Source organism: Chionomys nivalis, chromosome 1 (genome assembly GCF_950005125.1).
Source record: "Chionomys nivalis chromosome 1, mChiNiv1.1, whole genome shotgun sequence".
In the NCBI taxonomy this organism is placed as follows: Eukaryota; Metazoa; Chordata; class Mammalia; order Rodentia; family Cricetidae; genus Chionomys; species Chionomys nivalis.
This window is the reverse complement of record NC_080086.1, coordinates 67,651,068-67,675,416: the sequence shown is the minus strand read 5'-3', so window position 1 is coordinate 67,675,416 and position 24,349 is coordinate 67,651,068. Positions and strand designations below refer to the sequence as shown.

Genomic DNA, 24,349 nt, shown 5'->3' with positions numbered 1-24,349 from the left:
TGAGTTCTGGTGCCCTCTTCTGTGGCAGACATACATGCAGGCAGAATGCTGTATACATAATAAATAAAGAAATCTTATTTTAAAAAAGACTATAATTACAGCTAGGTGGTGGTGGCACATGCCTTTAATCTCAGCACTCAGGAGGCAGAGACAGTTGGAACTCTGACTATGAGGCCAGCCTGGTCTACAAATTGAGTCCCAGGATAGTCAGGGCTACAAAGAGAAACTCTTGTCTTAAAAAAATCACACACACACACACACACACACACACACACTTACAAAATAAATAAAACACAGAGAAACAGGCCTGATCTCCATAGTGACTTCCAGGACAGCTGGACTATGTAGTGAAACCCTGTCTCAAAAACCAGAAAAAGAAAGAACCACAAATCTGTATCATTCTAAATCATACAAATTAAACTACAGAAGTTATAGAAGTTAATAAAACAATAGTAAAGTGAGAAAGCTTGCTGAGCAAGCCTGATAACCTGGGTTGGACAGCAACCCCTCCCCCTCAGCATGGCCAACTCCTACGTGCAGTCCTTACACACACACACACACACACACACACACACACACACACACTAATAAATACAAATTTGTAAAGAAGGTTTTGAAGAGTTAATGAAAGGAGTCCAGCATGGCAATTTAAGCCTGTAATTTCTGCACTTTGGAGGCAGAGGCAGGAGGATCAGGAATTCAAGGTCGTCCTTGGCTACTTACAGAGCTTTAAACCAGATTGGGATAGATTAGATCCTGTTTTAACAAAGAGACAAAAAAAAAAAAAAATAGTTGACAAAATAAAACTGTCATTGTGACGTTTGAACGGTTTTAAACCACCAGCAATTAAGCAGAAAGGTACTGGATCTTTGCCACTGCGCATCCTGTATCACCATTTATCTCCACAATTTTCTTTGTCCTTCTTTTCTTCGTTTAACCACGGTGTCACCTGATGCCCACATATTCTTCACCCACACAAAACATGCACGTGAACATTCATGCCAGTATTATAGTGTGCGTGTAGAAACCACCCAAATGTTCATCAACAGATGATGTGGCTGGAATAGTATTCCTTCAGAAAAAGGAAAGAAGTCCTAGATAGGAAAACAGTCACTAAGTGGCGCTGGCAGAGGTCCCTGGGCCTCGGAAGAATTGACAGTAGTGCGGAGCTGGCCACATTGCCTTCCAGGGCCCACGGAATCCTGATTGGCTGAGCTCAGCGAGAGGCGGGGCGAGGCTCAGCGGGGCGGAGGAAGCCGAGTCTCGCGAGGTCTCGTTGGTTCCGCATTTCGGCTCTCCGAAGTGTGGGCGGCTGCTCCGGTGCCTCTGCCGTCCGTCCTGGTTCGCGGCGGCTGCACCCCAGTTCCAAGGCCGAGCCGTGAAGCTTCGGCGGCCTTACTTAGCCGCGGACCGCCCTCCGCTTTCCGGTGCCCGCGGCGGCGCCGAGTCTGACTGGGGCGGGGGCCGCGGCCCCTCGGGCTAGCGAGGATGAGCTTCCTCTTGTGAGTGGGCCGGGCCGGGGCGGGGCGGGTGTGGGTCGGCTGCGGGGCCCTGCTGAAGGCCCAGCGGAGGGTGCCGAGCGGAGGGCGGTGTCGGACGTGAAACTGCACCCGGCCCGCTGCGTCGGGAAATGCGCGGTGCCTCTGTGGCTAGAGGAGACTAAGAAAGTGCGTGTAGATCCTCGTGGTTTTACACGGGTTTATATTTGAGAAGCTGGGCTCTGGCGCCGTGTTTGGTTGTTTTTTTTTCCCCTCTCCATCCAACGCAGGCCTTGGACCTGGCCTTCTCCTGCCTCAGCCTTCCAAGTAGCTAGGATTACAGCCTAGACCCCCCAGGACAGGCCTGCTTTAAATGTGGGTCTTCTTTGAGAGAGGGGCTCACTATGTAGCCCAGGTTGGCTTGAAACTCATCACGTTGTCCAGGCTGGCCTCGAATTCTCAGCTCCACCTGCCTCTGTCTCCTGGGTGCTGGGTGGGATTAAAGGTGGACGCTTTAATCTCAGCCCCAAATGTGAATCGGTTTTTTTTTCTCTTTTTAAAGGTTTTTACTTTTTGAATACGTCACAGATAAGCTTTTTTCATCATATCCTCCCCTCTTCTCCAGCTCCTCCAGTGCCCTCTCCCTTTCAAATTCATGTTCTCTTCTACATTGTTTTATATGTGTGTGTTTGTATATACACATATCTATGTGCACACACATACACTTATACCTGTTGAATCCATTTAGTGTTGCCTGTATGTACTTGGGTGTAGAGCTGGCCTCTTGATCAGGGGCAGTCTGAGTTCTTCAACTAGATGAGGTAAACATAAGTCTTCGTTTATAACTTAAGCTGATTGTTGCTTTAGGTTTTTGGGGTTTTTTGTTTCTTTTTGCATTCTTTGGCTATTTTGAACAACGCTGCTGTGAACATTTGGTTACAGGTTTATGGGTGTGTGTGTGTGTGATGCTCTCTCCTGGGTATTAAGAGTGGATTGTTAGGCTGGAGAGATGACTCAGCAGTTAAGAGCGCTGACTGCACTTCCAGAGGACCCAGGTTCAATTCCCAGCACCCACATGGCAGCTCACAACTGTCTTTAAGCTCTAGTTCCAGGGGATCCGACACCCTCACACAGACATACATGCAGGCAGTACACCGAGTCCATAAAATAAAGGAAAAGAAAGGAGTGAACTGTTCCACGTTAGCCTTTTTGAGGCACTGCCAAGCTTTAAGTTCCTGTACTACATTTTATGGCCCTACCTCACTGTATGAGTTTTCAAAATTCTCTAATTCATATCTGTCTGGCAGTTGTCGTTTTGTTATACTCGAGTGAAGTGGGATCTCTTGATTTACATTCTGCCAGTGACCAATAATGTTGAATATCACTGTGTGTGTTTTCAGGCTATTTATGGATGAATGAAGTTTTTTGGTATCCTTCCCCTATTTTAAAATCAGATTGTTTTTATTTTGTTAACACCTGTCAACTGTACAGACTAATGGGTTTCTTTGTGACATTTCCGTATGTGTATATATGGTACAGTAGTTGTATCCATCCGCCTTTTTGGTTTAAGTTGTGTAAGAATTCTTCATGTATTTTGGATATGAGTGTCTTATCCCATCTATGACTTAAAAATGATTTTTTTCTATCCTCTGGATTATTTAACTGTCTTCATTCCTTCATCTGAAGCATAACTGTATTTTTTTTTTTTTTTTTAAAGATTTAGTTCTTTGAGACAGGGTCTCACAATGTAGCTCTGGCTGTCCTGGAACTCACTCTGTAGACCAGGCTGGACTCAAAGAGATCTGTCTGCCTCTCCCTCTAGTGTTGTATACCATTCTGCCCAGTTTAAGATTTATTTTTCCTTTTTGTGTATGTTTTGCCTGCATGTATGTCTTTATCAAGTGCATCTAGTACTGGTGGATGCCAGAGGAGGGCATCAGATCCTCTTGTGGAATATAGTAGCTGCGAGTTCTACATCTGAGCCACGGGAAGAGAGAGACTGGGGCTGGTTTAGGCTTTTGAAACCCTAAAGCCTACCCCTAGTGATACACTTCCTCCAACAAGGCCACACCTCCTAATCCTTTTCAATAGTGCCACTCCCTAAACATTTAAATATGAACCTATGGTGGTCATTCTTACTCAAACCGCCACTCTTGTCTCCTCTTCACTAAATTAGTAGTACTTCACATTGTTCAGATGCCATATAAACCTCCCACTTTGCATGTATCAATGTTTTTAGTTGACTTTATTCATTTCTTCATGGTATTCTTCCCAAGAATTAGCCTGAGACACTTAGCACTTCTTAGAGTGGAATTACAGATGTACAAGGGTGCCTGATTTGTTGTGTGGGTGATAGGATCCAAACTCTTGTCTATGATTGTGCAGCAAGTGCTCTTAACTAGAGTCATTAATCCAGACTGTGTTCTTGCTGTTTTAAGTGGGAAAAGTGTGTGTGTGTTCATGATGCCAATGCTGGAACCCAGGGCCGCCTGAATTTTGGGCATTTGGCATTGCTTTATTTTTTCACCATCATTGTCCTCTTCCAGCTTGGCCTTTTCCAGGGAGCAATTTTTATTGATCAACTTATTTATTCCAATATTTATTTATTTGTGTGTCTATGTGCAAAAGCAATACATGCTCTTAACTGCTTAGCCATCTTTCTAGCCCCCAATAGAGCTACCCATTTATATGCAGAAATGCCAGTCTGCTTCATTCCTAAAAATTCATACATTTTTACTTTTAACCCAACAGCAGCAGCCGCTCTTCGAAAACATTCAAACCAAAGAAGAATATTCCTGAAGGCTCCCATCAGTATGAACTCTTAAAACATGCAGAAGCCACTCTGGGAAGTGGCAATCTGAGGCAAGCTGTCATGTTGCCGGAGGGCGAGGACCTCAATGAATGGATTGCTGTTAACAGTAAGTTTGTAAGGACGTTAAACTTGTTGATTTGTAGAGTTTGCTAAAATCATGTTTAATGAATTATCTTATATACAATAGGTATAACTGTTGTAATATAACAACTCTGTATAAAAACATAAATAGAAATACATCTAGACTTTACTTGTTAAAGTCCTTGCTTGTGTGGTTGAGTGGAAACGCTGAGTGCTTTTAGGCTGCTTCCTGGGGAGAATACTGTGAAGAAATGAGTAAGGTCAACTAAAAATATACATGCAAAGTGGGAGGCTTATATGTTATTTGAACAATGTAAAGTACTACTTATTTAGGGAAACCCCTGCTTTTAATTTTATTCAAATTATCAAGTTGGGGCTGGAAAAATGTGTCAGTGGTTAAGAGTGCATGCTGTTCTTGCAGAGGACCCAGTTTGTTTCCCAGGACCCACATAGGGCAGGTCATGCCTGCCTGTAACTCCAGCTCCCGCGGATCTGTCAGTCTCTCTGGCCTCTGCAGGCACTTGGACACACATGCATATACCCGTAAACAGATACAAATGCACATAATTTAAAATATTTTAAATTAAACCTCAAATTACATTCTTCTTCTTTTTTTTTTTTTTTTTGGTTTTTTCGAGACAGCGTTTCTCTGTGGTTTTGGACCCTGTCCTGGAACTAGGTCTGTAGACCAGGCTGGTCTCGAACTCACAGAGATCCGCCTGCCTCTGCCTCCCAAGTGCTGGGATTAAAGGCGTGCGCCCGCCCGGCCTGAAGGCATGTGTTGGCCTCTTGCAGTCTTAGATTTTTCTTTGAAGCTTAACTGCTCAAAATCATCTTAAGCCTTTTGTCTCTGGCCATTGAGATGGTTCAGTTGGTGAAGATGCTTGTTGCCAAGCCTGTGTTCTGTCTCTGAAATCCACATTGGAAGATGAGACTTGATTTCTGGAGATTATCCTCTGAGCTTCATATATATGGACATACACGCATGTTCGAGTATGTGCACACAATAAATAAATAAAATGTAAAATACTATTAAAAAAAACCCACTTTTGTTCCCAGAGTCCCTTCATTCTCTTACAAATTACTGGAGGCCTGGAGAGGTGGCTCAGTGTTAATACTGAGAGTTAATACTGCTCTTATAGAGGACCAGAGTTTAGTTCCCAGCATCCACATCAGACGTCTCTGTAACTTCAACTCCTAGAGGGGCCAACATTTCTGGCGTCCACCAGCACCTCAACGCTCTCCCCACTGGTAAAAACAGGTCTTAAAATCCCATTACTGAGCATGTCAAACAACTTTTAATTATGTATAGTGTATCTAATGTTATTGTTTGGGAAATTTAAACTGAGAAAAATGAAAATACTTACTTTTGAATTCATATAAAAATAACCCTACCCCATGTTTATGTTTATTAAATAAATACTTTTATTTAAAAAAATTTTTTTTTTTAATTTTTCTTTTTTTCTTCTTCTTTTTTTTTTTTTTTTTTTTTTTGGTTTTTCGAGACGGTTTCACTGTAGTTTTAGAGCCTGTCCTGGAACTAGCTCTTGTAGATCAGTCTGGCCTCGAACTCACAGAGATCTGTTTGCCTCTGCCTCCCTAGTGCTGGGATTAAAGGTGTGCACCACCACCACCAGGCTCTTTAATTACTTTTAAAAAACTAAGTTTCATTGAGAAATATGACATTGTTTATGTCTTTGGGAGTTTTCCCTATTGTTTGACTTAATAGTCAGCTAGGTCCTCATGTCTGCTTCTTCATCCACTCTTTTATGATATGGTGGAGACCCTGCAGACCCCACTGCACCCTCCTGAGGACGAGAATGAAAGGAGCAATTGGAACCTTTCTGGGCTTTTCATACCCATGAAATGTCACCATCTGGCTTATTCTTCTTCAGTCAGAATATTGAGGTTAGACCTAATGTTTCTGTCTTTAAAATATAATTAAGATGCCAGACATGGTGGCATACTCCTTTAATCCCAGTCCGTGGGAGGCAGACGCAGGCAGATCTTCGGACCTCTGAGGTTCAGGACACCAGGGCTACACAGAGAAACTTTGTCTTGAAGAAGACGATGATGATAGAAATACAAATAAAATGTAACGAAGAGGACATTTATTAATTAGGGAGTTTTTATCAATTTTTTATGAAGCAGAATTTTTTTTCTTAATCCATTTTTGTAGAAAGTTTGAAAGCCCTAATCATTGTTTTTTTCAAGTATTCCTTTCGACAGAATCATGGCATTTTGAAAAACTTTCCGAGTCTTAATAATTCTCTTTACACCTAATCAAGTTTACCACTCATTTCTTCCTCCTCGTTCTCTAGATCTAGTGAAAGTTCCTTTGGAATGTCCTCTGTGTCTGCCTCAGTCCTTCCAGATGTTACCTTTTCTCTGAACTTCCAGCACTGTTGGCATGTGGGTCCCATCTTCTTTTAAATTCTTCTGTTAGTACAGACCCAGACTAGGTCCTTGATTCCACATCATTTTTGAGTGGCCAAATGCTGATGCTGAAGTCGATGTTTGGAATGTACCTTTTTCTCTTTCCTAACAGATGATAGTGTGTAGTTTGATAAGCTATGAATCTTGAAGCTCCTTGGATCTAATCAAATAATATATTCCAGTGACTATTTAGTTACCACTAAGTTAAAATCAGCTCCAGTATTTTGCTTAGTTAGTTGGACATGCTAGTATGCTCCAGTAATCCCAATTGCTTGGGAAACTGAGGCAGGAGGATTACATGAGTTCAGGAGTTCCAGACTAGCCTGGGCAATATAGACCCCATTTCCAAAAAGAAAATATTGTCCATATTCCTTCAGTTGAGAGGTGTGTTTGGTTTGTTATGGTTTACATAGACACTTAACACAGTTATGGCATTGTCTTTGCAGCTGTGGATTTCTTCAATCAGATTAACATGTTGTATGGAACCATTACAGAATTCTGCACTGAGGCAAGCTGCCCAGTCATGTCCGCAGGTCCCAGGTATGTATCTAGCCTGGTACAGAGGCTTTTGAATTACTTTCTTTTATAATTGATAAACATTAAATAATAATGGGGGGCTGGAGAGATGGCTCAGTGGTTAAGAGCATTGCCTGCTCTTCCAAAGGACCTGAGTTCAATTCCCAGCAACCACATGGTGGCTTACAACCATCTGTAATGCGGTCTGGTGTCCTCTTCTAACCTTCAGGCATATATGCAAACAGAGTATTGTATCCATAATAAATAAATATTTAAAAAAAATAATAATGGTTGCTCTTACCTATTTCTTCGTATACAGATAATTCAGTTTGTGAATTCTTGACTACTCAGCAATGGCTATTACTGTAACTACTTTGGTATATGAATACTCAGTGTTTAATATTTATATTATAATTGTATTGTTCTGTTGTAGGAGTAAATGCATAGAAATTTGAGTCAGTGGCCAGTGAGACGGCTGAGAGAATAAAGGCGCTTGCTGCCAAGATTGCCTGAAAGGTGTTCTCGCATGTACTGTGTGTGCATGCCCACACAGATAAATGTAATTTTAAAAGAAACGTGACTTAGGTTCATCAGGAAAGTCTGTTTGTTTGTTTGTTTTTAAATTTAATTTAAATTTAAATTTAGTTTCTTATAAGAATTTCTAGGTGGTCTTTTAATATTTGCTCATTTTTCCTGGTACCTCTTTAGAATTAATGAAAGTAGCTGCACATCCAGAAGTAAGTACTTGTCTTAAAGATACTGGGTTAAAAATAGGCTGATATTTTCCTATAACTTCTTAAAGTCTCATAGAATTTCTGTGGACAGAATGTTAACCTGCTTTGATTACAGGTTGTACATGTTAAGATTTAACAACTGTCAGTAACACGTTGTTCTCTGTAGGTATGAATACCATTGGGCAGATGGCACTAATATTAAAAAGCCGATCAAATGTTCTGCACCAAAATACATTGACTATTTGATGACTTGGGTTCAGGATCAGCTTGATGATGAGACCCTTTTCCCTTCGAAGATTGGTAAGTTATTGGAGTAGAACTGTCTTTCTGAATAATGGCTGTGATCTTTAAATGCTCTGACTTTAAATCAGTTTAACAGAGAAAGCCACACTCTCCCAAAAGCTTGTACCTTTGTATATCCCCCCAGCATGCCTACTTGTGTTTCTTCACACCAGTTACTACTTATTTTTTTATCTCTTCCAATTTGATTAAATAATATATATTTTAATTATTTTGTGTGTGTGGTGTGAGTACCGTGGTATATATATGCAGGTCAGACAACTTCTTGGATTTGGTCCTTCCACCATTACATGTTTTTTTTAGTTTGTTTTGAAACCGGATCTTATCATTTAGTCTTGGCTGTCCTGGCACTTGCTCTGTAGACCAAGCTGGCCTCAAACTCACCTTCCTGCCTCTGCCTTCTGAGTGCTGAGATTAAAGGCGTGCACCACTGTTTTCAGCCTTTGTGGATTTTTGAGGAGGTTGTTAGGCTTTCACGGCAAACACCTTACCCACTGAGCCATTTCACTGGCCCTAAACTTTTGTTTTATTTTTTTTTTCTTTTTCTTTTTTTCATTTGAAAAAGTATTTTATTATTTTTTATTATTATTTATTTATTTATTTATTTATTAAAGATTTCTGCCTTCTCCCCGCCACCACCTCCCATTTCCCTCCCCCTCCCCCATCAAGTCCCCCTCCCTCATCATCCATCCCTAAGAGTAATCCGGGTTCCCTGCCCTGTGGGAAGTCCAAGGACCACCCACCTCCATCCAGGTCTAGTAAGGTGAGCATCCAAACTGCCTAGGCTCCCACAAAGCCAGTACGTGCAGTAGGATCAAAAACCCATTGCCATTGTTCTTGAGTTCTCAGTAGTCCTCATTGTCCGTTATGTTCAGCAAGTCCGGTTTTATCCCATTCTTTTTCAGACCCAGGCCAGCTGGCCTTGGTGAGTTCCTGATAGAACATCCCCATTGTGTCAGTGTGTGGGTGCACCCCTCGCGGTCCTGAGTTCCTTGCTCGTGCTCTGTCTCCTGCTCTTGATTTGGACCTTGAGATTTCAGTCCGGTGCTCCAATGTGGGTCTTCGTCTCTGTCTCCTTTCATCGCCTAAATGTTTTTCTTTGGGTTCACCTTCTTAATTAGCTTCTCTAGGATCACGCATAATAGGCTCAACGTCCCCTATTCATGGCTAGAAACCAAATATGAGTGAGTACATCCCATGTTCCTCTTTTTGGGTCTGGCTAACCTCACTCAGGATAGTGTTTTCTATTTCCGTCCATTTGCCTGCAAAATTCAGGAAGTCATTGTTTTTTACTGCTGAGTAGTACTCTAATATGTATATATTCCATACTTTCTTCATCCATTCTTCCATTGAAGGGCATCTAGGTTGTTTCCAGGTTCTGGCTATTACAAACAATGCTGCTATGAACATAGTTGAGCATATACTTTTGTTGTATGGTAGGGCATTTCTTGGGTATATTCCCAAGAGTGGTATTGCTGGGTCCAGGGGTAGGTAGATCCTGAAATTCCTGAGAAACCGCCACACTGTTTTCCAAAGTGGTTGCACAAGTTTGCATTACCACCAGCAATGGATGAGTGTACCCCTTTCTCCACAACCTCTCCAGCAAAGGCTATCATTGGTGTTTTTTATTTTAGCCATTCTGACCGGTGTAAGATGGTATCTTAAAGTTGTCTTGATTTGCATTTCCCTGATCGCTAAGGAAGTTGAGCATGACCTTAAATGTCTTTTGGCCATTCGAATTTATTCTGTTGAGAATTCTCTGTTCAGCTCAGTGCCCCATTTTTTAATTGGGTTGATTAGCCCTTTATGGTCTACTTTCTTGAGTTCTCTATGTATTTTGGAGATCAGACCTTTGTCATTTGCGGGGTTGGTGAAGATCTTCTCCCAGTCAGTGGGTTGCCTTTTTGTCTTAGTGACAGTGTCCTTTGCTTTACAGAAGCTTCTCAGTCTCAGGAGGTCCCATTTATTCAGTGATGCCCTTAATGTCTGTGCTGCTGGGGTTGTACGTAGGAAGTGGTCTCCTGTGCCCATGTGTTGTAGAGTACTTCCCACTTTCTCTTCTATCAGGTTCAGTGTGTTTGGACTGACATTGAGGTCTTTAATCCATTTGGACTTGAGTTTTGAGCATGGCGATAGATATGGATCTATTTTCATTCTTCTACAGGCTGACATCCAGTTTTGCCAGCACCATTTGTTAAAGATGCTCTCTTTTTTCCATTGTATACTTTTAGCTCCTTTATCAAAAATCAGGTGTTCATAGGTTTGTGGGTTAAAGCTAGGGTCTTTATTTGATTCCATTGGTCGACTTCTCTGTTTCTATGCCAATACCAAGCTGTTTTCAATACTGTAGCTCTGTAATAGAGTTTGAAGTCAGGGATGGTAATGCCTCCAGACAATCCTTTATTGTATAAGATTGTTTTGGCTATCCTGGGTTTTTTGTTTTTCCATATAAAGTTGATTATTTTCTTTTCCAGATCTGTGAAGAATTTTGATGGGATTTTGATGGGGATTGCATTGAATCTATAGATTGCTTTTGGTAGAATTGCCATTTTTACTGTATTGATCCTCCCAATCCAAGAGCAAGGGAGTTCCTTCCATTTTCTGGTGTCCTCATCGATTTCTTTCTTCAAAGACTTAAAGTTCTTGTCAAATAGATCTTTCACTTCCTTGGTTAGAGTTACCACAAGATATTTTATGCTATTTGTGGCTATCATGAAAGGTGATGCTTCTCTGATTTCTCTCTCTGCTTCCTTATCCTTTGTGTATAGGAAGGCAACTGATTTTTTGGAGTTGATCTTGTATCCTGCCACATTCCCAAGGGTGTTTATCAGCTGGAGGAGTTCTTTGGTAGAGTTTTTGGGGTCGCTTATGTATACTATCATATCATCTGCAAATAACGAAAGCTTAACTTCTTCCTTTCCAATACGAATCCCCTTGACCCCTTATGTTGTCTTATCGCTATTGCTAGAACTTCAAGCACTATATTGAAGAGGTATGGAGAGAGTGGACATCCTTGTCGTGTTCCTGATTTTAGTGGGATGGCTTTGAGTTTTTCTCCGTTTAATTTAATGATGGCTGTTGGCTTGCTGTAAATAGCTTTTCTTATATTTAGGTATGATCCTTTTATCCCTAATCTCTCCAAGACCTTCATCATAAAGGGGTGTTGAATTTTGTCGAATGCTTTTTCAGTATTTAATGAAATGATCATATGGTTTTTTTCTTTCAGTTTATTTATATGGTGGATTACATTGATAGATTTGCGTATGTTGAACCAGCCCTGCATCTCTGGGATGAAGCCTACTTGATCATAATGGATAATTTTTCTGATGTGTTCTTGGATTTGGTTTGCCAGTATTTTATTGAGGATTTTTGCATCAATGTTCATGAGTGAGATAGGCCTGTAATTCTCTTTCTTGGTTGGGTCTTTGTGTGGTTTTGGTATCAGGGTAACTGTAGCTTCATAAAAGGAATTTGGCAATGACTCTTCTGTTTCTATATTGTGAAATACATTAAGAAGTATAGGTATTAGCTCTTCTTGGAAGGTCTGGTAGAATTCTGCATTGAAACCATCTGGTCCTGGGCTTTTTTTGGAAGGGAGATTTTTGATAACCGTTTCTAATTCTTCATGACTAACCGGTCTATTTAGATCATTCACTTGTTCTTGGTTTAGCTTTGGTATATGGTACTTATCCAAAAAAATGTCCATTTCTTTTGCATTTTCCAGTTTTGTGGCATACAGGCTTTTGTAGTAAGATCTAATGATTCTCTGAATTTCCTCTGTGTCTGTGGTTATGTCCCCCTTTTCATTTCTCATCTTATTTATTTGCGTGTTCTCTCTCTGTCGTTTAATTAGTTTGGATAGGGGTTTGTCGATCTTGTTGATTTTCTCCAAGAATCAACTTTTTGTTTCATTGATTCTTTGGACTGTTTTCTGTGTTTCTATTTTGTTGATTTCTGCCCTCAGTTTGATTATTTCCAGTCTTCTACTCCTCCTGGGTGCTTCTGCTTCTTTTTTTTCTAGAGTTTTCAGGTGTGCTGTTAAGTCCCCAATATATGCTTTCTCCGTTTTCTTTAAGTGGGCACTTAGTGCTATGAACTTTCCTCTGAGCACTGCTTTCATCGTGTCCCATAGGTTTGAGTATGTTGTCTCTTTATTTTCATTAAATTCAAGGAAGACTTTAATTTCTTTCTTAATTTCTTCCTTGACCCAGGTGTGGTTCAGTAGTTGACTGTTCAGTTTCCATGAGTTTGTCGGCTTTTTGGGGGTAGCATTGTTGTTGCCTTCTAACTTTAATCCGTGGTGATCTGATAAGACACAGGAGGACACTGATATTTTTTTTTATCTGTGGAGGTTTCCTTTGTTACCGAGTATGTGGTCAATTTTCGAGAAGGTTCCATGAGCTGCAGAGAAGAAGGTATATTCTTTCCTATTTGGGTGGAGTGTTCTATAGATGTCTGTTAAGTCCATTTGCTTCATTACCTCCAACAATTCTCTTAAGTCTCTATTAGGTTTCTGTCTGATGACCTGTCCATTGGTGAGAGAGGTATGTTGAAGTCTCCTACTACTAGTGTGTGTGGTTTGATGTCTGCCTTGAGTTTTAGTAATATTTCTTTTACATAAGTGGGTGCTTTTATATTAGGGGCGTAGATATTCAGGATTGAGACTTCAACCTGATGAATTGTTCCTGTTATGAGTATAAAGTGTTCATCTCGATCTCTTCTGATTGATTTTAGTTTGAAGTCCGTTTTGTTAGAAATTAGTATGGCCATACCTGCTTTTTTCTTAGGAGCATTTGCTTGAAAACCCTTTTCCCAACCCTTTACTCTGAGTAGATGCCTGTCTTTGTGGTTGAGATGTGTTTCTTGCAAACAGCAGAATGTTGGATTCTGTTTTCGTATCCAATCTTTTAGTCTGTGTCTTTTTATAGGTGAATTGAGACCATTAATACTAAGTGATATTAATGACCAGTGGTTGATTACTCTGGTTATTCTTATTTTTTGTAGTAGAGTTTGTGTGTCTCCCTTCTTTGAGTCGTGCTGGTGAAGGGTCGCTAGATGCCTGAGTTATTGTAGGCAGTGTTGGCTATGTTGGATTCCTTGTGTTGTGATTTTCCTTCTATTACTTTCTGTAGGGCTGGATTTGTGGCTACGTATTGTTTAAATTTGTTCTTATCCTGGAATGTCTTGTTTTCTCCATTGATAGCGAACGATAGCTTGGCTGGGTATAGTAGTTTGGGTTTGCATCCATGGTCTCTTAGTTTCTGCAGTACCTCTATCCAGGACCTTCTGGCTTTCATGGTTTCCATAGAGAAGTCAGGTGTAAGTCTGATCGGTTTACCTTTATAAGTAACTTGCCCTTTTTCCTTTGCAGCTCTTAATATTCTTTCTTTAATCTGTATATTTTGTGTTTTGATTATAATATGGCGAGGGGATGTTTTTCTTTGATCCAGTCTGTTTGGTGTTCTGTATGCTCCTTGAATATTCAAAGGAATATCTTTCTTTATGTTGAGAAAGTTTTCTTCTATAATTTTGTTAAAAATATTTTCTGGACATTTTCTGGACCTTTGAGTTGTGACTCTTCTCCTTCTTGTATCCCTATTATTCTTAGGTTTGGTCTTTTTATTGTGTCCCATATTTCCTGAATGTTTTGTGACGAAACTTTGTTGGTTTTGCTGTTTTCTTTGATCAGTGCGTTTATTTTCTCTATGTTGTCTTCAGGATCTGAGATTCTTTCTTCTATCTCTTGTAGTCTGTTGATTATGCTTGTTTCTGTAGCCTCTGCTCGTTGACCTAGATTTTCCATATCCAACTGGTCCTCATTTTGTGTTTTCTTCCTTGCTTCAATTTCCGTTTTCAATTCTTGAACTGTTTCCATTACCTGTTTGATCGTTTTTTTCTTGGTTTCCCAGGGCATCATTTATGTATTTACTCATTTCATCAAATTTTTTGTTATACTTCTCATCCATTTCTATAAGGGTGTTTTTTACATGTTGTTTAAGGGACTCTATTGCTTTCATAAAGTCAATTTTTTCCACTTCTTCTGTGTTAGGGTGTTCAAGTCCTTCTGTTGTAAGATCATTGGGTTTTGGTGTTTTCATGTTGTTTTTCATATTGTTGGGTGAATTCTTGCCTTGGCGCCTGCCCATCTCCTCCTATCAATGCTATCTAATGGGTCTTTTAAATCAAGAACAGGTTTCCCTGCTGGCCAAGGGCCCCGCTTACAAAGTGCCTTTGCTCCGTTTCCTGGCTCCCGCCGTGGGCCAAGATCACTCTCACCACTCAGAAGGATCTTCAGGACCAGGACCAGGCTCCCCATTTGCCCAGGACCTCGTCCACAAAGGCCTATCCCTCTGTAGGCCAGCCACCAAAACAGAGAAACTCCCGCTGTCCTCTGCCCCGAGCTCCCGACCCAGTGCCCAAACAGGCTATACTGGGTGATCCTGCAGCCCTGCAGAAGGGAGGGGGAGTGGAAGAGGGCCCTGGGCACAAGCTGGGATGTGCCAGCAATAGAGAGGTCGCAGCAGAGGAGGAGCAGCCCCCGCATAGGGTATCAGCCTTCGCAGGCTTACCAGGGGGGTGAAGGGGTTCTGAGAATGCTCCTGCTCTGTTTCCTGTGTCCCGGCGCGGGCCCAGAACACTCCCCACTCAGGAGGGTCTTCAGGGACAGGACCCGGCTCCCCGTTCGCCCGTGGACCTCGCCAATAAAAGGCCTCCCTCTCTACAGGCCAGGCCCCCAAAAACCTACTTGATTTAATTGTAGTGGGGCGAACTGCTCTCAGTGTGGGCTTCACTATTTCATGCCTGGACTATCCCCCATCCGCCGCTTCCGTCCGTGCGGGCCGGGGTTCCTCCGCTTCCCTAAACTTTTGTTTTAATGTCCATTTAAAAACATTGATGATGGGGCCAGCGAGATGGCTCTTACTACCAAGCCTGGTGACCTGAGCTTGATCCCTGAGACTCACATGGTAAAAGGATGTTGTCCTCTGACCCCAACATGTGCCTTACATGTTGTGCTCATGCACACACAATTAATAATGAGATGAAATACTTGTTTTTTTCTGTTCTGTTTATGTCCTTTGTCTGTTCTAGATAGTTGGTTTGATGTAAGCTGTATGTTCTCTGGAGCGACTTTGGTCTTATTTAGAGTGTTTTGCAATATACACTTCACTTTTTTTTGCTCATTTTCTTTAAAACGTGCGTGTTTTTGTTGTTGCTTTTTGTGGTGCTAGGATTGAAGCCCGGGCCTGATATGTGCGCGAGGCACATATCTGGTTCCTGAGCTCTGCTTACAACCCCAAATTGCGTTTTAACAGTGAGAAAGGTTTTCTTTATTTCTAGGTAATGGTATTGCTTATGTTTTATCTTATTTATTAATTAAGTCTTTGGGCTGTTAGGGTTTTTATTCTGAATGCTGCTTAAATTTTTTTCCAGACAGAAGTTAGCCAGTTTGTTCCGCTCTCATGAGTGTCTTTCCTTCCTCAGTTAAATCACGTATAGAGTAAGTTGCCATGTATGGGACCTTGCAAACCTTGTGGAAATTGTATATTTCAGATCACCTTACAGGGCTAGCTTCCTGTATTCTTCATATTTATTCTGTTTGTTATACAGAAACATTTTCTCAAAGTAAAAATAAATGTTAGCTGGGCATGGTGTGCACCTTTAATCCCAGCACTCCAGAGACTGTCATAGGCAGATCTGAGTTCCAGGTCAGCCAGGGCTATATAGTGAGACCCTGTCTCCAACAACAACAACAGAAAAGTGTAGATTTTTAAAAATTGTGCGTGTATGTGTGTGTGCCACAGTACACGAGTGGAGGCCAGAGGAGGACAACTTTGTGGAATTGGTTCTCTCCTACCTTTATTTACATGGTGTCTGGGGATGGAATTTGGGTCTCCAGGCTTGTGTGGCAAGTGCCTTTACCTGCTAAGCCATCTCACCAGCCCGTTTTCATCAGATACTTTCTCATTGTCTATTTTTGATGACTGTAAATTACTGCTTCTTCTGGTGCTGGAGATCAGACCCAGGGCCCCTCACGTGATTGAGCACATGCTCTACTACTAGGTAACACCCCAACCTCTCCATTTCTTTTTAAACTGCTCTGCTGGTAGAGCATTTCTGACTTACTACTATTTTGATTTTGTTATTGTACTGGAGTGAAGTTAGCTTGCTTGCACTGCTCTGAGCAGCTTCTTACCAGATTTTTTTTTTTTTTTTTTTTTTTCTTTTTGAGACAGGGTTTCTTCATGTAACTTTGGAGCCTGTAGACACTATAGATCAGGCTGGCCTCAAACTCACAGAGATCCACCTGCCTCTGCCTCCAGAGTCCTAGGATTAAAAGCGTGCGCCACCACCTCCCTGCTACCAGATTCTTGTGCTCTTCATAGTCTAAGTAGAGGCACTTCTGGGAGAAACATTTAAATCAATTTTAAGATAACCAAACCAACATTTATTTGTCTATTCTGTGCCCGGTGTGTCTGAGTCTGGGTGGGAGCTTGTGTAGCACTGTAAGGGTGTGTGGTCAGAGAACAGCTTGGGGAGGTCAGTTCTCTCCTTCCACCCCGTGAGTTCTAGAGATTGAACTCCTGCCGCCAGACTTGGTGGCAGGTACCTTTACCCATCAGCCAATCTGCTGGCTGATCAAGTTTCTATACTCAGACTGGTGTTGAGGAAAATGGTGGAGTATGCCTGCCATTCCAACACTCCAGAGGCTGAGACAGGAGGATTGCTGGGAGTTCAAGGCTAGCCTGTGCTACAGAGTGAGACTTTGTTTCAAAGAAATAAAAGCTGTTGGGCTTGACTTGCTTTTAGCAGTCTTCTATTGAACCTTGTGATTCTTTCCTCACAGATACTTTATTATATATTGGCTCCACTTGATTGTGTTCTATTAAATTCAGTTTAGAAAGTACTTAGATTGAAGCAGCTTACATCTTTACTCAGTTAAGCTTCATTTGATTTAATTTTTTGAGGCAAAATCTCATTTAGCTTGGTTTGACCTTAAATTCACTGTGTAGCTGAGAATGACCTTGTATGTTGGGTCCTTCCATCTCTATCTCACTGAGGTTATAAAATCTCACCACCATGCCTCCAAAATCCTCCTTTTTTTAGCTTCTCTTTCTACTGTAATAATTCTGCCTCCTCCCCATTAGCCTATTGTCAGTATTGTAATTTTTGCTAGTTGTTTCAGCTTATTGGTTAGAACTGTTCTTTTTTCCTTTTTGTGTTTTTGTTATAGGGTTTCACTGTAGGGTTTTTTTTGGTGCCTGTCTTGGAACTAGCTCTTGTAGACCAGGCTAGCCTCGAAGTCTGCCTCTTCCTCCCGAGTGCTGGGATTAAAGGCGTGTGCCACCACTGCCTGGCCCCCTTTTTCTTTTTTTATTAATTAATTATTTATGTATACAATATTCTGTCTGTGTGTATGCCTGCAGGCCAGAAGAGGGCACCGGACCTCATTACAGATGGTTGTGAGCCACCATGTGGTTGCTGGGAATTGAACCCAGGACCTTTGGAAGAGCAGGCAATGCTCTTAACCGCTGAGCCATCTCTCCAGCCCCTCCCTTTTTCCTTTTTTAGCAGCATATTTTTTTTTTTTTTTTTTTTTTTGCTTCGAGACAGGGTTTCTCTGTAGCTTTGGTGCCCATCCCGGAACTAGCTCTTGTAGACCAGGCTGGCCTCGAACTCCCAGAGATCCACCTGCCTCTGCCTCCCGAGTGCTGGGATTAAAGGCGTGCGCCACCACCGCCCGGCCTTAGCAGCATATCTTAAGTCATTAGCAAGATAGAAATTTTAAGAAAAAAGATGCTTGATTTTAAAACCTGCCCTTTTAAAATTTCAAATTAGGATTTTTTTTTTTTTTTTTTTTTTTTGGTTTTTTTCGAGACATGGTTTCTCTGTAGCTTTGGTGCCTGTCCCGGAACTAGCTCTTGTAGACCAGGCTGGTCTCAAACTCCCAGAGATCTGCCTGCCTCTGCCTCCCGAGTGCTGGGATTAAAGGCGTGCGCCACCACCGCCCGGCTCATATTAGGATTCTGTCCAGAGAAACAGCTCATAAGCTCCAGTGCAATGTTTGCACTATGTTTAGCTAAGACTAGGGGCTGGGAATACAACAAAAATAATCAAAATTTATTAAATATCAAGCTTTCAAGGGCTGGCTAAAGAAAAGAGAAAGTAAAGATGCATGGGAGGAATGCCGTCAATAGCCTTCGTTTCCTGAGAGGCTGAAAGGTGTTTGTTTTAGAATGTTTCTTAGGAACTGGTTTTTGAAGGTGATTTGTCAAACCTTGGGCTCCCTGTGGAGTCCATGGCCTCTCACAGATCACCTAGCTCTGCCTGGAGTTAGAGACAGCAGCACGTGCTCAGCAGGCTCACGCCTTCTCTGCCTTCTCCGTGCTGCTAGTGTTGGTTATGTAGCCAGTGCCGGCTCGGGAGGGGCAGTCTCCGGTCCCTTTTCTAAAGGACTTTGGTCTGTCAGCCAAGCTTGTCAATTGTGTAGCCCATTGCCCCTTGGCCGCTGCTTCAAGAGGTTCGCACCCCTCTCCACACCACCTTTGTCTCAAGAGGTGTTTCTTTTTTCTGAGAAGGGATGAGGTCCCGGTCTTCTGTTTCATGAAGGATCACCCCTTTTGGGCCTGGGAAAATGAAAACCTACTTTTACTTTCCAGAATACTGTAGAGGATGAGATGCTCTCTACTGACTTGAGGGCTATCTACCTTTTATTTTGTTTAGGAAAATTTTTATTTCTATTTTTTTTTCCTGTTACAAATGACAAAAGTGATGTTTATAATCAAAGTGCTTACTCTTGTTCATTTCATCTTAGGGAGAAACTGGTATTAAACAGCTAACATGTTCATTTGAACTGTGATCATCAGTCTCTATACCTGTGTCTTGTGGAGTAGGAAGAACTCAGCTTGGGGCTTGCTTTGCCTGAGGTGCTCTGGAGTAGACTTGGCGGTGCTCGCGCAGTGTCAGGACTCACGGCCATCCCACTCGGTGATAGACTGACAGGCGTGCATTCAATTGCAGGTGTCCCATTTCCCAAAAACTTCATGTCTGTGGCAAAGACGATTCTGAAGCGACTCTTCAGGGTGTACGCCCATATTTACCACCAGCACTTTGACTCCGTGATGCAGCTGCAAGAGGAGGCCCACCTCAACACCTCCTTTAAGCACTTTATTTTCTTTGTTCAGGTAGGTGAGCCATATTGATCTCGGGACCTTGGACTGGGATAACTTAGCAAGAACACTGTGTCTTACTCATAGATGTAGACCATCTAAGTGCAAGCTTGGTTCCGTTCCCAGTTTTGTTTTCTTCTCTACACTGTTTCATTCATTCACGAAGCAGTATAGAAGGGCGGTGCCTCTGGGCTGGAGAGATGGCTCAGCAGTTGAGAATACACACACTTATTGCAGAGGACCCGAGCTCAGTTCCCAGAATCCCTGTCAGGAGGCTCACAGCCTGTATGGGATCCAGTATCCTCGTCTAGCTTCTATAGGCACGTGCACACATGTGGTGCAATAAACTCTCAGTGACTCACAGACAGACCTAAAATAAGTAACTAAAGCTTTAAAAAAGAAAGGAAGAAAGGTAGCACCCTACTTGGGTCCAGCTGCCTCGGGCTTCCCTTGGTCTTCCAGGTTTGTAGCCTCTTGCCTATGAGCACTAATTCAGAATTAGAAATTTAAAAGGTCAAAACAATTCACATTATTTGAAAAAGATACTAAAGAATTTTTAAAGCATGATGTCATATCTCTGTAATCGCAGCCAGATCTCATTTTAAAAAACCATAAAAGAGAACTGGAGAGACAAATGGGTCAGCAGTAAAGAACACTTCCTGCACTTGCAGAGAGCATGAGTTCATTTTCCAGCCCCTGCATGGGGAGCTCACAACCACTTGTAACTACAGCTTCAGGGGTTGATACCCACTTCTGGTTTCTTCAGACACCCCTACATATATGGCAACACACACAAATAAAAGTAAAAACTTTTTAAAAAGCAGAAAATGAAAAAAGGACTCCTTTTTAGAGCTAGGCAATTCTGTATATAAAATATCATTTTATAGCCAGGCAGTGGTGGCACACACATTTAATCCCAGTACTCGGGAGGCAGAGGCGGGTCTCTGTGAGTTCAAGGCCAGCCTGGTCTACAGAGCTAGTTCCAGGATGGCTCCAAAGCTACAGAGAAACCCTGTCTCGAAAAACCAAAATTTTTTTCTTACATTTTCCTCTTCTCTTTTCCAGGAGTTTAATCTGATTGATAGGCGTGAATTGGCACCACTTCAGGAATTAATTGAGAAGCTCGGATCTAAAGACAGATAAATATTTCTTCTAGAACACAGTTACCCTCTTGCTCTATCTACTGTTAGCACTCTCTCATTGCTGTCTGGTATGGACTAGTGATACTGACTATAAGAAAACAGGATCAAAAGACCCATTGCAGAGAAAATTGTCCCAAAGGTAGGTTGGCCGGATATCTTCAGTACAAGATCTGTGGCACAGCCGAATTGGAGCTTGCTGTGTGGCCATCCTGTCCTGTTAGGGTCCTCTGTTGTCACCTTACGACTAACCTGTAGTTTGTTGCTGATCTTTTGTTCATGAAAGTGATTGAGTTTTTCTGTGTGACTGCATAATGGACATTAAGGATTTCAGAACAAATTTCTTCATACAGATCAGTTTTGCTTCATTTTGCAAATTGAAATGGTGTTCCATTTCTGAATTCTAGCATCTAGAGCTTCTGTTTCCCCTAGATAGCCTTAGGTTTGCGTCTGTGTGCTGGTGTTATTTTTAGCCAGGCATGATGGTGCATGCCTGTACCTGACACTGTGGAGGCAGAGGTAGGTAGGCACATTGGAGAGTAGCCTGGGCTACATAGTGAACTTGTGGCTGAAAAAATACTTTGTTATGCAAAATCCACAAGGCTTAAACCACAGGCATATATGACATGAGATTAACCAAAGTTATTTTAAGTGACTTAAAACTTTTTGGGATTTGAGTCCTTGCCTGTCTAGATGAGGGTGAATAACAGATGAAGTCTTGTGTCTTCTGATGGCGGCCTTGCAGGTTCGTTCTCCTTTTAAAACTCCTCACTTAGGTTTTGGCAGAGATCAAGAAACTTCCAAAAAACTGTGACAGACTCTGGCCTCAAAGCCACTATTTTCATTGATGATTTGTGAGGCCTTGCAGTTCTGGAGGGGATAATAGAAAAAAGTATTTAGAGTACTTGATTATTTGCTAAGTGATTCCATGTTTTTATTACAACTTGAAACTTACATTTATATGTAGAAATGCAGACTTTATAGCAATAAGGAAAAAAGTAACTTGAGGGTGCTTGTGCCTGCAGGTCTTCCTGCTGCCCGTGAGGGGGGAGCTGGAAACCCAGCCAGGGGAGTGAGTGAACAGCATGCTTCATCTGTTACTACACAAAGGCTGCATTGAGTTCTAGGGGTCTCTCCTACTTTGTCTTTGTATCAGAGCTTGACAATTCCTTATGCTATCAGGATAAAAGACTCCTTTATTGAGGAAGGTGCCTGCCTTCATTTAGTCCTCAGATCTAGTCAGTTCTGGCTGCCTCCTCAGGTATACATAGCATCCTAAGTATCTTGGACACCTGCCCGATGGCCAGTGCTGTAGTTTATCTGCGTTCAGTGTGTCAGAACTGGGACTTAGACAGTGCTTACTGACTGCCTACATGGCATGGTTTATAAAGGTTAGAGTTGAGAAGGCTTTTGTTATTTTTGACTCCATAAAAAACTGTATAAGAAAGAATTCATTAGAAACTCCAACTTTTTTTGTTAGTTTAGTTGTTGGTTGTTTTTGTTTGTTTGCTTGTTTGTTTTTTTGAGTCAGGGTTTCTCTGTAGCTTTGGAGCCTATCCTGGAACTCACTCTGTAGACCAGACTGGCCTTGAACTCACAGAAATCGGCCTGTCTCTGCCTCCTAAATGCTGGGATTAAAGGCGTGCAGAAACCCCAGTTTTAATAACTAACTTTTAGTATGTTCTTAAGTATGCTTAGAATTTTCAAGGAACTGTTTGTCTTATTTTTGCTGAAACCACACATCACCATTAGAGGAATTCAAGGCAGGATTATGGTTTGGAAACAATTTCCTAAACCGGGTGTATGCAGAAATCGAGATGTCGGCTGTTCTGCTCTGCAGACAGGAAGCAGGCTTCTAGATGCCACCAAGAAAGCATCATCCCTCAACCACAGCATTTACTTTGATTTGCTTAAGTGAAATTCTCTTTCTTAACCAGGGCTCAGTCATTTTTATGATATCTGGCACCGTCAATTCAAAGGTTTCAGTGACAGAAATGCCTCCCTGTGACTGAGCTCCAGATGGGTAGATGCTAAGGTAGGAGGCATATGGAACATAACAGCAAACCCTTGCTGGTGGTTTGGAACTTGAGCTCTCCTTGTATGTCCCCTGGCCTCGTTTTTCCTTCTGTCTTTTTAAATGAAAAGAGTACCAAACTCCCAAACTGACTTGCCTTAACCAGTAGTGTACACATTATGCTGTTTGCTCACTTCTGAGGAGGGTGCCTTTATAACATCAGAAGCAATCAGTCCGTCCTGGGTTTATCTACCTACTACCTGCCCCCCTCCTCTACCCTCACCCCAGTAGGAGGACTCAACTGTCTCATCTGTTCTGCTCCCTAGACTTGGTTTCAGTGGCTTCCAATTGCCTGGTGAACCCCACCTTAGCCTGTGGTGCTTTAACTTCCAGGACTTTACAAAACTTGGACAATGATAGAAGGATTAAAGAAACTAGTCATATTTCATTGCTATCCAGTTTTTGTGTTGACAGCCACTATAGTGTTGCTCTGCTGACAGAATAAAGTGACTTAGCAGCAGCCAGGTAGCCAAGGGTTTTTCACCCTGGCCTGCAGAGCTCTAGTTCACACGACTGCTCACTGGAGAACTGCAGGTCTTTGTTCTTCATGACTGCAGCAAAGGCCAGGCATCGTCCTGGTGGCAAGGTTTCCTGTGTGTACTCTTGGCTTCTCTCTAAGCCCTAAGATCATACAGTAGTAGAGTTTCTCAGAAATGAAGTCATTACCTCAGAAGCATAAACAATTCAGGCCTGAAGAGTGTGGGCCGTACAAGTGTGTTTCTAGTCATGGTGCCAGGTCTCCTCTACTCTCAGTGGGAGCTACCCCATGTCAGGATGGAGCCCTGGCCTAAACAGTGCCAGCCTGGACATGAGCTGCTGAGCACCTTCCTGAGGTCAATGGGAGTTGTGGCAAAGAAGGAAAGGAAGGAGTCTTGGTCTTTCTGTTTTTATATTCAGTTTTGATGCTGGCTCTGAGGGGCTTTGGAGCACAGATGACAGCAGTAATTTTACTGAAGCAGCTGCATGGAGATTCAGTTTTTTCATCAGAGTGTATCAAGTAAAGCCAAACGGATGGCCCGTGTGCTATGGGCTGCTTATAGAACAACATTCTGTGTTGGTCTGCATCAAACATTATTTGCATAAGATAGTCTTGGTTACCATCTAAAAAAAACTCCTCATGGGAAAAAATTATGTTGTATTTTTAAACCTTTAGGGCTTTATTCTATTTTTCTAAGTCGTTAACTGTACTTTTTAAAAAAGTATTTTGTATCTACTTTTGTAACTTCATCAGAATAAACTATATTGAAAGCAAAAATGACTTAAGTGTGTTAGCATGTTTTCATTTAAATGTGGAAATGAGATCTTTGCAGGTTCTGTGGATTTTGATTAGAGTTTAAATTTGGAGGGTTATCTTTGCAAACCATATAGTATCTAAGTTCCTAAAGCTTAGGAAGGAGAAGTTTCTAGATGAAACCAAATAGAATACCAGAGCCTTATTCCAAAGAACAAATCCCTGTGACTAGTGCAGACCCATCCCAGAGAGCAGTGAGCAGGCTCCATGCTGGGATGCTCATGGGACACCGAATCTGAGGTACATTCTTGGGAAACAGGGTGGAGGCTGGGTTCTCTAATTTTACTATCTTGACGTCAAGTACTGCTGTAGCCTTAAAA

At 41.9% G+C, this 24,349-nt stretch overlaps 1 protein-coding gene across 2 annotated transcripts; it reads left to right on the top strand.

The window, feature by feature from the left end:
* Positions 1–1,291: 1,291 nt before the first annotated feature.
* Positions 1,292–23,990, top strand: Mob1a (MOB kinase activator 1A). Of its 2 annotated transcripts, none has more exons than XM_057784067.1 (6): positions 1,292–1,502; positions 4,233–4,396; positions 7,254–7,347; positions 8,224–8,357; positions 19,377–19,540; positions 20,591–23,990. In XM_057784067.1, the coding sequence occupies exons 1-6, from the start codon at positions 1,489–1,491 to the stop codon at positions 20,666–20,668; spliced, it is 648 nt and encodes a 215-aa protein (XP_057640050.1). In that variant the 5' UTR covers positions 1,292–1,488; the 3' UTR covers positions 20,669–23,990. The 2 variants fall into 2 exon arrangements, with proteins under 2 accessions (XP_057640050.1, XP_057640040.1); XM_057784057.1 differs by having other exon boundaries at positions 4,230–4,396.
* Positions 23,991–24,349: the final 359 nt, after the last annotated feature.

Excerpts from the sequence above, each read along its gene's own strand:
- Mob1a (XM_057784057.1), top strand. Across the intron at positions 4,397-7,253 it reads TGAATGGATTGCTGTTAACA|CTGTGGATTTCTTCAATCAG; the intron begins GTAAGTTTGTAA and ends TTGTCTTTGCAG. Across the intron at positions 8,358-19,376 it reads CCTTTTCCCTTCGAAGATTG|GTGTCCCATTTCCCAAAAAC; the intron begins GTAAGTTATTGG and ends ATTCAATTGCAG.